Source organism: Diceros bicornis, chromosome 21 (genome assembly GCF_020826845.1).
Source record: "Diceros bicornis minor isolate mBicDic1 chromosome 21, mDicBic1.mat.cur, whole genome shotgun sequence".
NCBI lineage: Eukaryota > Metazoa > Chordata > Mammalia > Perissodactyla > Rhinocerotidae > Diceros > Diceros bicornis.
In genome coordinates this window covers 24,279,633-24,292,300 of record NC_080760.1, presented here as the reverse complement: position 1 = coordinate 24,292,300, position 12,668 = coordinate 24,279,633, and the positions used below count along the sequence as shown (strand labels likewise).

Genomic DNA, 12,668 nt, shown 5'->3' with positions numbered 1-12,668 from the left:
AAATTGATTATTTAGAGTTTATATGGAAAGATCCCAATGCCAATACAACAATGAAGGAAAAGAACAAAATTAGAAGATTGACACTACTCAACTTCAAGACTTAATATAAAGTGACAGTAATCAAGACAGTGTGATACTGGCAAAAGAACAGACAAATAGATCAATGGAATGGAACAGAGCCCCAGAAATGGACTCACAAATACAGTCAATTGATTTTTGACAAAGAAGCAAAGATAATTCAGTGGAGAATGGATGGTCTTTTACCAAACAGCGCTGAAACAACTGGACACGCACATGCAAAAAGTTAATTCAGCCAAAGTCCTTATACTTTTCAAAAAAATTAACTCAAAATGGAGCATAGACCCAAATGTAAAACAAAAAACTACAAAAGTCCTAGGAGATAACACAGGAAAAAATCTAAGTAACTTTGGGATTGAAGATGCATTTTTAGATAGAACACCAAAAGCACGATCCATGAAAAAACAATTAATAAGTTGGGTTTCACTAAAATAAAAAACTCTGCTCTGTGACAGATATTGTCAAGAGAATGAAAAAACAAGCCACAGACTTGGAGAAAATCTTTGCAAAATATATATCTGATATATATGTTATCCAAAATCTATGAAGAACTCTTAAAACCCAACAAGAACAAAATAAACAATGTAATTAAAACATGAACTAAAGATCTGAACAGACACCTCACCAAAGAAGATATATAGATGGCAAATAAGAACACGAAAAGATGCTCAGTATTATAAGTCATCAGGCAAATACCAATTAAAATAAGAATGGGATAACATTACATACCTATTTAGAATGGATAAAATCCAAAGCACTAACAACATCAAATGCTGGTGAGGATGTGGAGCAACAGGAACTCTAATTCATTGTTGGTACAGTGCAAAATGGTACATATAGCCACTTTGAAAAACAGTTTGGCAGTTTCTTACAAAACTAAACATACTCTTATCATACAATCCAGCATCGCGATCCTTGGTATTTACCCAAATAAGCTGAAAATTTATGTCCACACAAAATCTGCACATGAAGGTATATAACAGCTTTTTATGATAAGTGTCAAAACTTGGAAATAACCAAAATGCCCTTCAATAGGTGAATGGATAAACAAACTGTGGTACATCCAGACAACGGAATATTAAAAAGTCATCACCAAAAAGAAATGAGCTATCAAGCCACGAAAAGACAGGGAAGAAACTAAAAAGCATCTTACTAAATGAAAGAAGCCAATATGAAAAGGCTACATACTGTATGATTCCAACTATATGATACTTTGGAAAAGGGAAAACTATAGAAACAGTAAAAAGATTAGTGGTTACTGAGTGTTCAGGTGGAGGGAAGGAGGGATGAATAGACTGAACACAGGTAATTTTTAGGGCAATGAAACTATACTGTATCATCCTGTAGTAGTATATACAAGTCATTCCATAGAATGTACAACACAAAGAATAAATCCTAATGTAAACTATGGACTTTAGGTGATAATAATGTATAATATTAGTTCACAAACTGTAACAAATGTACCACACTAATACGAGATGTGAATAATAGGGGTATTGTGTTTTGAGGGAAAGGGGGTATATGGGAACTCACTATACTTTCCATTCAATTTTTCTGTAAACCTAAAACTGCTCTAAAAAAATAAAATCTATTAATTAAAAAAAAAGCAGAGAAATGATTAACACAAAATTCAGGGAGGTGGTTACCAATTTGGAGGAGACATGAGATGAGATAAAGAAAGAACACATAGGCTGATGCAACTGCATTGGTAACACTGTAGTTCTCAGTTACGTAGTGGGATCATAGACATTCATTTTATTATCATGCCTCATAACCTGCATATGTAATAAATACGCTTTTCAACTAAGTCAAATAAATACAGAAAAATATTATATATTGAATATATGTCTATATGTCCTCTTTTCAGTTAGTTTGTGACTAGAAAGCAGAAGATGTTTTACATACAGTAAGGCATATATAAATACTAGCTAATACATTTCCTGTGAATATGTACTATAGGTAGGCAACACAGTATAGCAGAAAGAATACTGTGTTTGGGTTTAGCCCTCTGTCTTAATTCCTATTCTGCTTGTTATTAGTTTTGTGAACTTGAGTAACTGCCTTTAATCTCTGCTTTAACTCTGGTATTTCAAATGGAAATAATAATCATACTTTAAACTTTATGAGGAATAAATGATAACATACGTAAGACATATATAAAATAGATACTGATACATTAAATGTACAAAATAAATGTTAATTCCCTTCCCCTCGTTATATTCTGAAGATTCTGAATAAGTATAGCAAAGAATTTAAGGGCACAGGCCAGAGTGAGAATGCCTGAATTCAAACCACAGCTCTGCCCCTTACTGATTGTAGTAAGACTGCTATATGTCTCTGGTTTGTAAGATGGAGGTAACAGTAGCAATATTTCACAGGTTGAGGATTAAATAAAACAACTCAAATGTTTAGAATAATACACAGTGTAATAAGTATACAGTATTAGTAGAAGTAATTATTTTTATCATTATTATAATTATTATCTTGAGCTGAGGTCACTGGAAAGATTTTTTTTTTTGGTGAGGAAGATTAGCCTTGAGCTAACATCTGTTGCCAATCCTCTCTTTTTGCTGAGGAAGATAGGCCCTGGGCTAACATCTGTGCCCATCTTCCTCTACTTTGTATGGAATGCCGCCACAGTATCACTTGATAAGTGGTGTGTAGGTCCGCACCTGGGATCTGAACCTGCGAACCCAGGGCCGCCGAAGTGGAGCTCATGAACTTAACTGCTATGCCACTGGGCCAGCCCCTGGAAAGATTTTTATATTTAAATTAGTTCTTCTTAAAATTCCATCTGTGAGCTAATTCTTGCACAGATATAAATAATTCATCACAGGAGCTTTTCTCCTGTGTTTTCATACATGAAAGCCTAAAATAGAAAAAAAAAAAATCCATCTTGTCATATATCAGGGCCTAAATTTACAAAAATGGTCACTAAACTGGTAAAGTATTGATAGAGATAAAACAATGCTGCTACTTAATAATTTCTGACTCTAATCTGATTAAACCTAAATCCTTATTACAAAATATGCTTATAACTCACAAGCAAATTACAATTTATTGACAGACACTAAAAGGGCAGGATATAGGACATGGGTATATCAAATACATAAATAGCTTCAGGCAAATGATTAGAGAATAAAGTTTGTGTTGTTTGTCAGAATAAACTCTAAAACAGCCTCAAAAATATAAAGAAAAAATAAAGTTAAGCATGCTTGATCAATATGGTTCTCACTGAAGCTACCTGGCAAACTTGTAACTTCATTCCACATATTTTGGAGCATATTCTACCTATTAGTTATTAGTTAATGTCTTCCAGCTTTAAATTAACTCATTTATAAAATGAAAATAATCTATCTCTGGTTAACACACAGGATTACTGTAAGGTCAAATATGATACCACACACATGAGCATTTAGAAAATTGTGCTGGTTTACATAAATATATGGCCATATTAGTACTAGCTCTAAGACAGTTTATCAGTTAGGTCTATTGATACCACTCTACTAATCAGTTGAGTAAAGATATGAAGAATTGTAAAAAGCTACACAATTCAAAGTCCAAGTACGAGATATTCTCTCTGTTCTAAAATATTTGTTATTCTCCTAGAGGAATCATTCTCTATTTTCACTTTTAAAGTAGAGCTCTTTAAAGAAGATGTCTCTTTTCAGGCAAAATCTTATAGGGAATCTCAATCTACAAAACAAGTAAAAGAACTGCTATCCTTTTAGTCCTTAGTTTCTTAAGCCTTTCTCCTGCCCTACAGTTTCTAGGCTATCTACTCAAAAGCGAGGAAAACAGCTAGAAAACTGCGTCCTGAGCTTGTCTACACATCAAAACACATCATACTGTATTGTACCATTTTAGAAAACTCTTAAAGGCATCCTGGTGAGGTAAAGAATGTGCTAGGGTCAAGCTGTCTCTGTGCTCCATGACAGCTTAGTTCAGTAACCACTCCATACCTGTCTTCTCATCTTTAAAATTGGGAGTAATGCTACTGACTTTGCAAGGTTATTATGAAGGTTAAATGAAATAATATATATAAACTATATGCATAGGCAGAGCTGAAGACCAGTGAGAAGCATGCTATCATATGAGACAAAATCACCTAACAGCTTCCTGTAAGGTTGAACAGGAATTGGTGAGTGTGGTAGGTGTGTGATGCACATTATAATGATCTATAAAATTCAAAACATTCACAATTTATTTTGCCTGTATTTGTAATAAACTGTTTAAACTGGAAATAAAAAAATACATGAATAGCCTCACTGTTCTTGGTTTTTTAAAAAAAAGCTGTGTTAACTGGCTATTCTGATAAATCTGATCACAATTTTAACAAATTCAATCATTTCAGATGCCTAACTCCTCTGTGCTACTGCATCATATAAACAAAAACTTGAAATTATTCAACTTAAAAATAAAAAGACATAACAAAGTACTCTCAAGCTCAATTAAAAATAGTATCATTGAAATCATTTTGATATTTTTACATGCTTAACATTTAAGGGTGGCAAGATACATTAGGGGCATCTTCGAAAGTCAATCCTGGTTCTAACTATATATCTAGCCTTATTTAAATCACCTACAATTACAGTAAAAATAAAATTAATATTCATAAGGCAAGATATAATCCTGAATTACCACAGAAAGAACCATCGGCAATACATTTTTCTAACAAAAAATGCACACATTTATATTGGAAAATAACTAGGATTTGTAAAATATTAAGTTGACAGATTTTTCTTTACTAGAATATCTTTTAAAGTTTTGTGTTAGGTCGCACTGCATGAAACTTTTGGATAGCTTAAAAAACCCTTTTCTCAGATTGCTAAAATAATAGTCAATACACAATATTATAAATGTACCTAGTTTAGGATCCAGTCAATAAAAATTAAGGCTAATTCACTGATTGTTCTACTTAATTCATTTTTAAGTAAGAAAAAAATTCTGAATATTTTCCTATAAGGTTAAGCTTAAATAAAAAATTAAGGCAGCAATAAAGATTTGGTAACTTCCTGTTGATGTGGAATATGAAAACCAAAACATTTTTATAAAACAAAATTACAGTCCCTTATTCATTTCCTTTTTTGAAGACATTTAGGATTAGCAGAAATAACTTAAGGGTACTTTTCTGTTATCATACAATTTTGTATTCTATAAATATTCTCTATGCTTAAACTTTCAGAAATTGTATAATTTTGCATAATGTCACCATAAAGAGACTAGTAAATATAGAAATTTAAATCACTGACTAAGATTTACCAGAGTATATTTATGATTAATTGGTTGATGTCTTCTCCCTGTTTTCCCATACCAGAGACGAGACATTTCCTTTCCAGGGCAAATTAAGTTACATCAAATCTTGTGAGAACTGTTTTAAAAAGCATTCTTCCTCTGTCAAAAATAAATTTCCAGCACAAGAGCCCTACTACAGTGACAAAACAGTTTGCTAGAGACAATGACTTGATTGACAAGGCAGAGAGCTAATCACCAAGTAGTATCCATTGCAAAGATAGTCCTGAGTGGAGACTGTAAAGCTGGGGAGGGAACAGAGGGTTTCCCATGTCTAAGTTTGGTTGCACTGTACCCAAATGTGCAAAGAAAGGGCTCAAAAGTTTAAAGACACAGAGCATGTATTTCCAAATACCAGTTCACTAAGAAATATACTAAAAATATCTTAGTCATAAAAAATTAATTAGTACAGTTTCCAGAGTCCCTCCCAAAGTACACAAATGACATCAATTAACATTTTGTTGTTTGCTCATACAGTCATAAATTCTGTTCTTTATTTATAAGAATCCCATAACATTTCATCTTTTATGTGAGCATTTTTTAAGCAATAAGACATCCTTTGAGGACCCTTCAACCCTCAAATTTCATAGAACGACTATGTAAAAACAAAGCCAATCTACTACAAATAAATCCTACACAAATGTTCAAAGTGACCTGAAAATTCCTTTGCCTGTTACACAGTCCATTTTTAAACTGCATTTCCTAGCATCTAATTTCTTGAAAAGGTACTTATATTTACTATGCTTATATATACTTCACTAACCAGTAGTACGCTGAATATAACCAGAGGTGAATTTTTAAGATTAAATATTATTATGGCTATAAATTAAAATTATCTAGAACTCAATTTTAACTAGAATATCAATGCCATAATAGTACACATAATAGTACAAAATATCTTCCATTTTAAGCTAAACCTGCTCCCACCCCTTTACCTTGTGTGTACATACAAAGCTGTGTACACACAATGATGCCACCCTTCACACACACATACCACCTTTCTAGTACACAGAACACTGCACTATACCCACACCTCCACATTCCAGCATGTGCATGTACAAGACACAGCACATCGTACACTGAACACCTTCCTTCTCACACACACCAGCCACCCACTCATCTCCTCAGCCAGCCCCATCACACTTACCCTGAGATCTCTCTCCCACAGTCCCTCTTAGGCACACTATAACCATTTCCATACCAGCCTTACTACACACAAAGTCCTACTATACACATAGTGCACTGTGGTCAGCCCTCCCTCAATCATTGTACTCCCCCTAAACACATCAATAACATTACATAATTTCGTTGTTGTGGGGTGTCATTTAAAATACTTATCATTACTTCTAGCCATATTTTCTAAAATTAAAAATATTATATGTGTACCGCAATGCAATTTAAATGAGATTTTTTAAAATATACACACATCAAGCATAGGATAGCCTATTTTGTTGGTTGCCTACTCAACATCCATCCCCACACCTTTTTCCTAATATAACTTTGATTTTGCTTAGGTATCTTTTCAGCCATGTGTTTCTGAGAAGGCTGGCTCCATGCCTGGACGGGATGGGTCTTTACAGATCTAAACCAATAGGTCTCAACTTTTAGCCTGCATCAGAATCACCTGGAGTGTTTGTTAAAACAGAATGCTGGACTCCAAAACCAGTTTCTGATTAAGCAGACTGGATTAGGGTATGAGAATGTGAATTTGTAATGAATTCCAAGATGCTGCTGCTGATGTTCTGAGGACCATACTTTGAAACACAACTACACCACAATGAGATATCACCTCATACCAACTAGACTGGCTATTATCAAAAAGACAAGAAATAATTTGGAAAGGATGTGGATAAAAGAAACCCTTGTGCAATATTGGTGAGAACATAAATTGGTGCAGCCACTATGGAAAGCAGTATGGAGATCCCTCAAAAAATTAAAAATAGAACTACCAGATGATCCAGCAATTCCACTTCTGGGTATTTATCCGAAGAAAACAAAAAACACTAATTTGAAAAGATATATGCATCCCCATGTTCACTGAAGCATTATTTACAATAGCCAAGATTTAATATTATTTCCAATACGTTGGAAACAACCTAAGTGTTCACTGATAGAGGAATGGCTAAAGAAGATGTGGTAACATGGATAGACCTTGAGGGCATTATGCTAACTGAAATAAATCAGAGAAAGATAAATACCATATGACCTCACTTGTATGTGGAATTTAAAACAACAACAACAACAAGGTCATGGATACAGAGAACACACTGGTGGTTGCCAGAGGCGGGAGTTTGGGGGAGGGCAAAATGGGTTAAGGGGGTCATAAGGTACAAAGTTCTAGTTATAAAATAAATAAGTCCTGGGCATGTAATGTACAGCATGGTGACTATAGTTAATAATACTGTATTGCATATTTGAAAGTTGCTAAGAGAGTATATCTTAAAAGTCCTCATCACAAGAAAAAACATTTTATCTTAACTATATATGGTGACTAATGTTAACTAGACTTACTGTGGTGGATCATTTCACAATATATACAAATATCAAATCATTATGTTGCACATCTGAAACTAAATGTCAATTATACTTCAATTAAAAAAAAAAGAAAAACAACTGGTTTAAGCTGTTTTGAGTGTGGTTTTCTGTTTGTTGAAGCCAAATACTTCCTAATTAATAAACACAATATCTAGCGGACATAAAATGAGCTAGTAAATCTCCTTACCCTTTCTTTTTTTCTTAGTGTTCAGAACACATAATGCTAGGTAATTTGAGTTTGTCTAGACATCCCAGAGCTTGAAGCAGATATCAATTTATCATTAGTATAAAATGACAGACTATAAAATGAAGCACTTTTAAAAACATAACCAGTTTAAAGGTTGAATATAATCTGTTTTCATAATTCAGGTATTCATAACTTAACCTTTTTTTCTCTACTTTCTTTATTGGGGTTGAAATTATTCAATTACCTTATATCTGATTTCCTGAGTTGGGAGTGGTATACTAGAAGCAATAATATATAATCTACCCTACTCAACATCGAAAGTAATATTTTAGAAGTAATTTTTAATATTTAAAATTATAAATTTTATTCTTCCATCCCGTATCTTCTCACAATCCACATTAAATAATATTTTGGATTTTTAATGGAAATTTTATAGCCCATAACTTTTGGCTAGTAACTGAGGAAGAATATTAATAGGGAAAGCAAAGCATTGGTTGAAAACTTTCCTGAGGTAGATAACATCCTAAGTTAACATTATTAGTAATCAAAATAGACCATATTAGGCAGGATTCCCGGGTGCCAAATGCTAATGAAGAGAAAATATATGAATAGTCTAGAACTAGAGATTTACTCTATAGCATAATGCCTATAATAATACCGTACTGTATACCAGAAAATTTACTAAGGGCATAGATCTTATGTTAGGTGTTCTTATTACAAAATTATAATAATAATAAAGAGATTGAGAAGAAACTTTTGAAGATGATGGATATGTTTATGGCACTGATTGTGGTGACTGTTTCATAGATGTATACTTGTCTCCAAACTCATCAAGTTGCACATATATCTCAATCATACTGCAATAAAGTGGTTTAGGAAATACTCAATATAGAAATATTATATAAGACACTTTGTAACAACTCAAATTCTAATTGTTTTTAATGCTTTTGACTTTTACCTTTCTCAGATTTATTGAACTTCTTTTGGAGTTACGATTTGTAATATGTGATTCAATCAATGTAAAAAAAGTATACTTTTCTTTAATTGCCTTTATCTGAGAAATGTGACCTCTATGTAGTGACTTAGACATAAGACTACTTTCTTTTTGAACAAATCAATTCTGTATAAATTTTGCAGGCTAGGCTGAGAAGAGATCAGGAATATTTTTGTTTTGTTTTGTTTTATATATTGACTCAATTTTAATTTTGGCATTACTTGTGCTTTAATTTAAAAAAAAAACACGTTTAATAAAATGAACACCAGGATACTCATTATACAGCAGCTTAAGAAATAAAATATTAACCAAACAATTGAAGCCTCCCGCTACTGGTGCTTTTTAGAAGTTGTAGCAATACCAAACTGTTGGAAAAGTCTTCTCCGAGAAACCTAATAAACAACCAAGGCAAAAAACTCTACTTAATTGATGACACTTAAGAAAACAGAACTGGGGCTGGCCCGTGGCGTAGTGGTTAAGTTCAGCACACTCCACTTTGGTGGCCTAGGTTCGCGAGTCTGGATCTCGGCAGTGGACCCTCACCACTCGTCAGCCATGCTGTGACAGCGACCCACATACAAAATGGAGGAAGACTGGCAAGGATGTTAGCTCAGGGCTAATCTTCCTCAAGCAAAAAAGAGGAAGACCGGCAATAGATGTCAGGTCAGGGCGAATCTTCCCCACCAAAATAAAAGAGAAAACAGAACTGACTCCACATGATGATCACCACATACTAGCGGATGTGATACATTTTACGGCCTAAAATGCTAAGATTAGGTTAAATATTTTAAATTTATATATTAAAATGGAGAACACTAGAAATTAATGTCAAAATAGGAAGATTTTATAAATGATTTAAAAACATTATCTAAGCCAGAAAGCAGATTCTAAAATATTGAGTAATTATAAAACCTTTGCACAGATTTATGTAATAAGTAGTCAACATATTTACATTTACACTTATATTTAAATGAATAATCTAAGCTTTGATTGTTTGTTTGAGAAAATGTGAGTAATGTCAAGCACCTAAAAATGAAGAAGTCAGCTCAGAAACCAAAAATCGAATGGAACATATTTTTATCAATACTTTAGCAAGAGTTCAAAGTATGGCGTAAACCAGAGCAATTTTCTTCTAATATCAAACATTACTTCTAAAAATGAAAAATGCTAATATGTCGTATAATCTATTGGCATATAATCTAAGTAAACATATGTTTTTAAATTTAATCAAGATTAAACTTGGGAGGTGAACTTCTAAATAAATCAATTAATGCTAAGTTAATAAAATCAATTTCTTAGTTGTTTCTATCATCCTAGGGGCACTGGAATTTTTTTTGGGGGGGGAGGAAGTGTAGCCCTGAGCTAACATCTGATGCCAATCCTCCTCTTTTTACTGAAGAAGATTGGCCCTGGGCTAACATCCGTGCCCATCGTCCTCTACTTTATACAGGACGCCGCCACAGCAGGGCCTGACAAGCGGTGCGTCGGTGTGCACCCGGGATCCGAAACTGCGAACCCTCGGGCCACAGAAGCAGAGCGCTCGCACTTAACCACTATGCCACCGGGCCAGCCCTGGGTACCAGATGTTTTAATTAGTAAGCTTGGGGTATGAGAGAGCAGAAGTGGTACAAGATTAACTCTAGAGATGCAAAAAATGGAAAACTTTTCCTGCCAGCTCTTATCCCAAAAGGATTGAAAGTCAACTCAAAGGAAGTGGGATAAAAAGCAATTTTAGCTTAAAAAGCTCCACTTTTGAGGTCTGTGTCATCAAGCAGCAAGACAGGCATACCTAACACATGTGACACTTTGAAACCTAAAACTTTTAGAGTATTCTAGTAGAGAGCCCCTTGAACCTGGTACTTAGGGTTGAGGGTGATAGAGCCCAAGGGGTGGAGTAATGTGCCACAGTACCTGGTGACAGAATAAAATTGACTTCTATTACTGTAGCATCATTTTTACTTCATGACAAGGAATTTAAAAAATTCTTTTTATATTGCATCAGATAAATCAAGAAGATGGACGCAAAATTCACATGAATCTTAAAAGAGGCTTCAAAAATACTTCAGGCTTATTGTGGTGGCCACTGCTTTAGACTATACCACTAGACTCTTGGGTACTTGTCAAGTACATCAAACTTTAAAGGGTATTTGATGGACAAGTTCAAGAGGCACAAGAGCAATGACTTATGGCCTGGCATATTTCTCAATTTCCCCCTCCTTGTAGTGCCTCTGAGTATACAACACGACAGGAGTCCTTTGGTATGTAAGGAGCTATGCCTGAAGTAACTGTATCAGCATGGCTGCTATTGATAAGAAAAGATCTTTTTAAAAATCAAGGCACAAAATTATTAAAGAAACCTTTCTCCACAGTAAACCAAATTTATGTTTTTGGTGTGCAGATGCAACACCCAAAATAAGAGGAATATTTTGAAAAATATTTTATACAATGTAACTTGCATGACAGAGACTTGAAAATTAAACTATATTATGATCGATATAGTCTGAAAGAAGCTTCCACAGTCTGAGCATTGTATATGTTCAACCCAAGACCTGAAGTGGTGGCACAGGATAGTATAGTGGTTTTTCCACCTCTACATGCAATGTAATTGCCTGAGGAGCTTTAAAGACTACTGATAACGAGGTTCCAACCCCAATTATTCTGATTTCATTGGTCTGAGGTAACTTTGAGCAATAAGATTTTTGAAAGCTCCCCTAAATGATTCAAAGCTTCTGCCAAGGCTGAGAGTTTGCTGTGGTGTACAGAGTACAGGCTCTGAATTACAGATTAACCACTATGATTTACTACTATGAGGATTTTAGCCAAATAAGAAACAAGCTTAGAGAAATTATCGTAAAATAAAGATGACTGTCTATGATTAAATGGATAGATCCAACTATTAATTTATAGGAAATTCAAGGCAGAAGAACGTGTTAACACCGTGGGGATGCAATCAGCAAAATTCAGACCGTGGGACATTCTATAAGAAAAATCTGATTTCTTAAAAACTAAAATTACAAGGAAAGAAAGCAAAGCAAAGCAAAGAAATGGAGGGAAAACCTACATTTACAGAGATTTAAGAGACAGTTTAACTAACTGAAACATTTGGACCTTATTTGGATCCTGTTTCAAATAACAAACTGTAAAAATATATTAATATTACATGTATTTTAAACATTTTTATGATACCTGAAAAAATGTGAACTGAGGAAAATGAGGGATTATAGATGAAATAACTTGATAAAGCTGAGTGGTATATGCAAATTCATTATACTATTAAGCTCTATTTTTGTATATTTACCATATCAAAGCACTACCATCAGGTGTCAACAGGCATCTTTCCCCACCTTTACCTCAGGACCCTCCTGACACTTTGTTGAAATGCCATTAGAACACCTCCCTTTTCAGTGAAAATCCATACAAACAATCCCCACCAAAAAACAAAAAGTAACATTTTTCACAAAACTGCCAAGCCCCACATAAAATATTATCCTCACTACACATGCTCTACTGACTTCCTGTCATTGGATACTGACAGAAACCAGAGGAAAAGACTTTATAATAAGTAGTTCCTTTTCAGCTGCA

At 34.0% G+C, this 12,668-nt stretch overlaps 1 protein-coding gene across 9 annotated transcripts in view; it reads right to left on the bottom strand.

Annotated features, from left to right (window-relative positions):
• OXR1 (oxidation resistance 1) overlaps positions 1-12,668 on the bottom strand; it is a 437,591-nt gene that overhangs the window by 17,735 nt on the left and 407,188 nt on the right. Inside the window, exon 1 of one of the 9 annotated variants that reach the window (XM_058564785.1) lies at positions 5,341-5,451. The exons of 7 other annotated variants lie outside the window; for them this stretch is intronic. In XM_058564785.1, coding sequence (XP_058420768.1) covers positions 5,341-5,406 — 66 coding nt within the window. In that variant the 5' untranslated portion in view covers positions 5,407-5,451. Of the gene's footprint in view, positions 1-5,340; positions 5,452-12,668 lie in introns of those variants that run through there. One more of the 9 variants, XM_058564784.1, reaches the window with a different exon arrangement.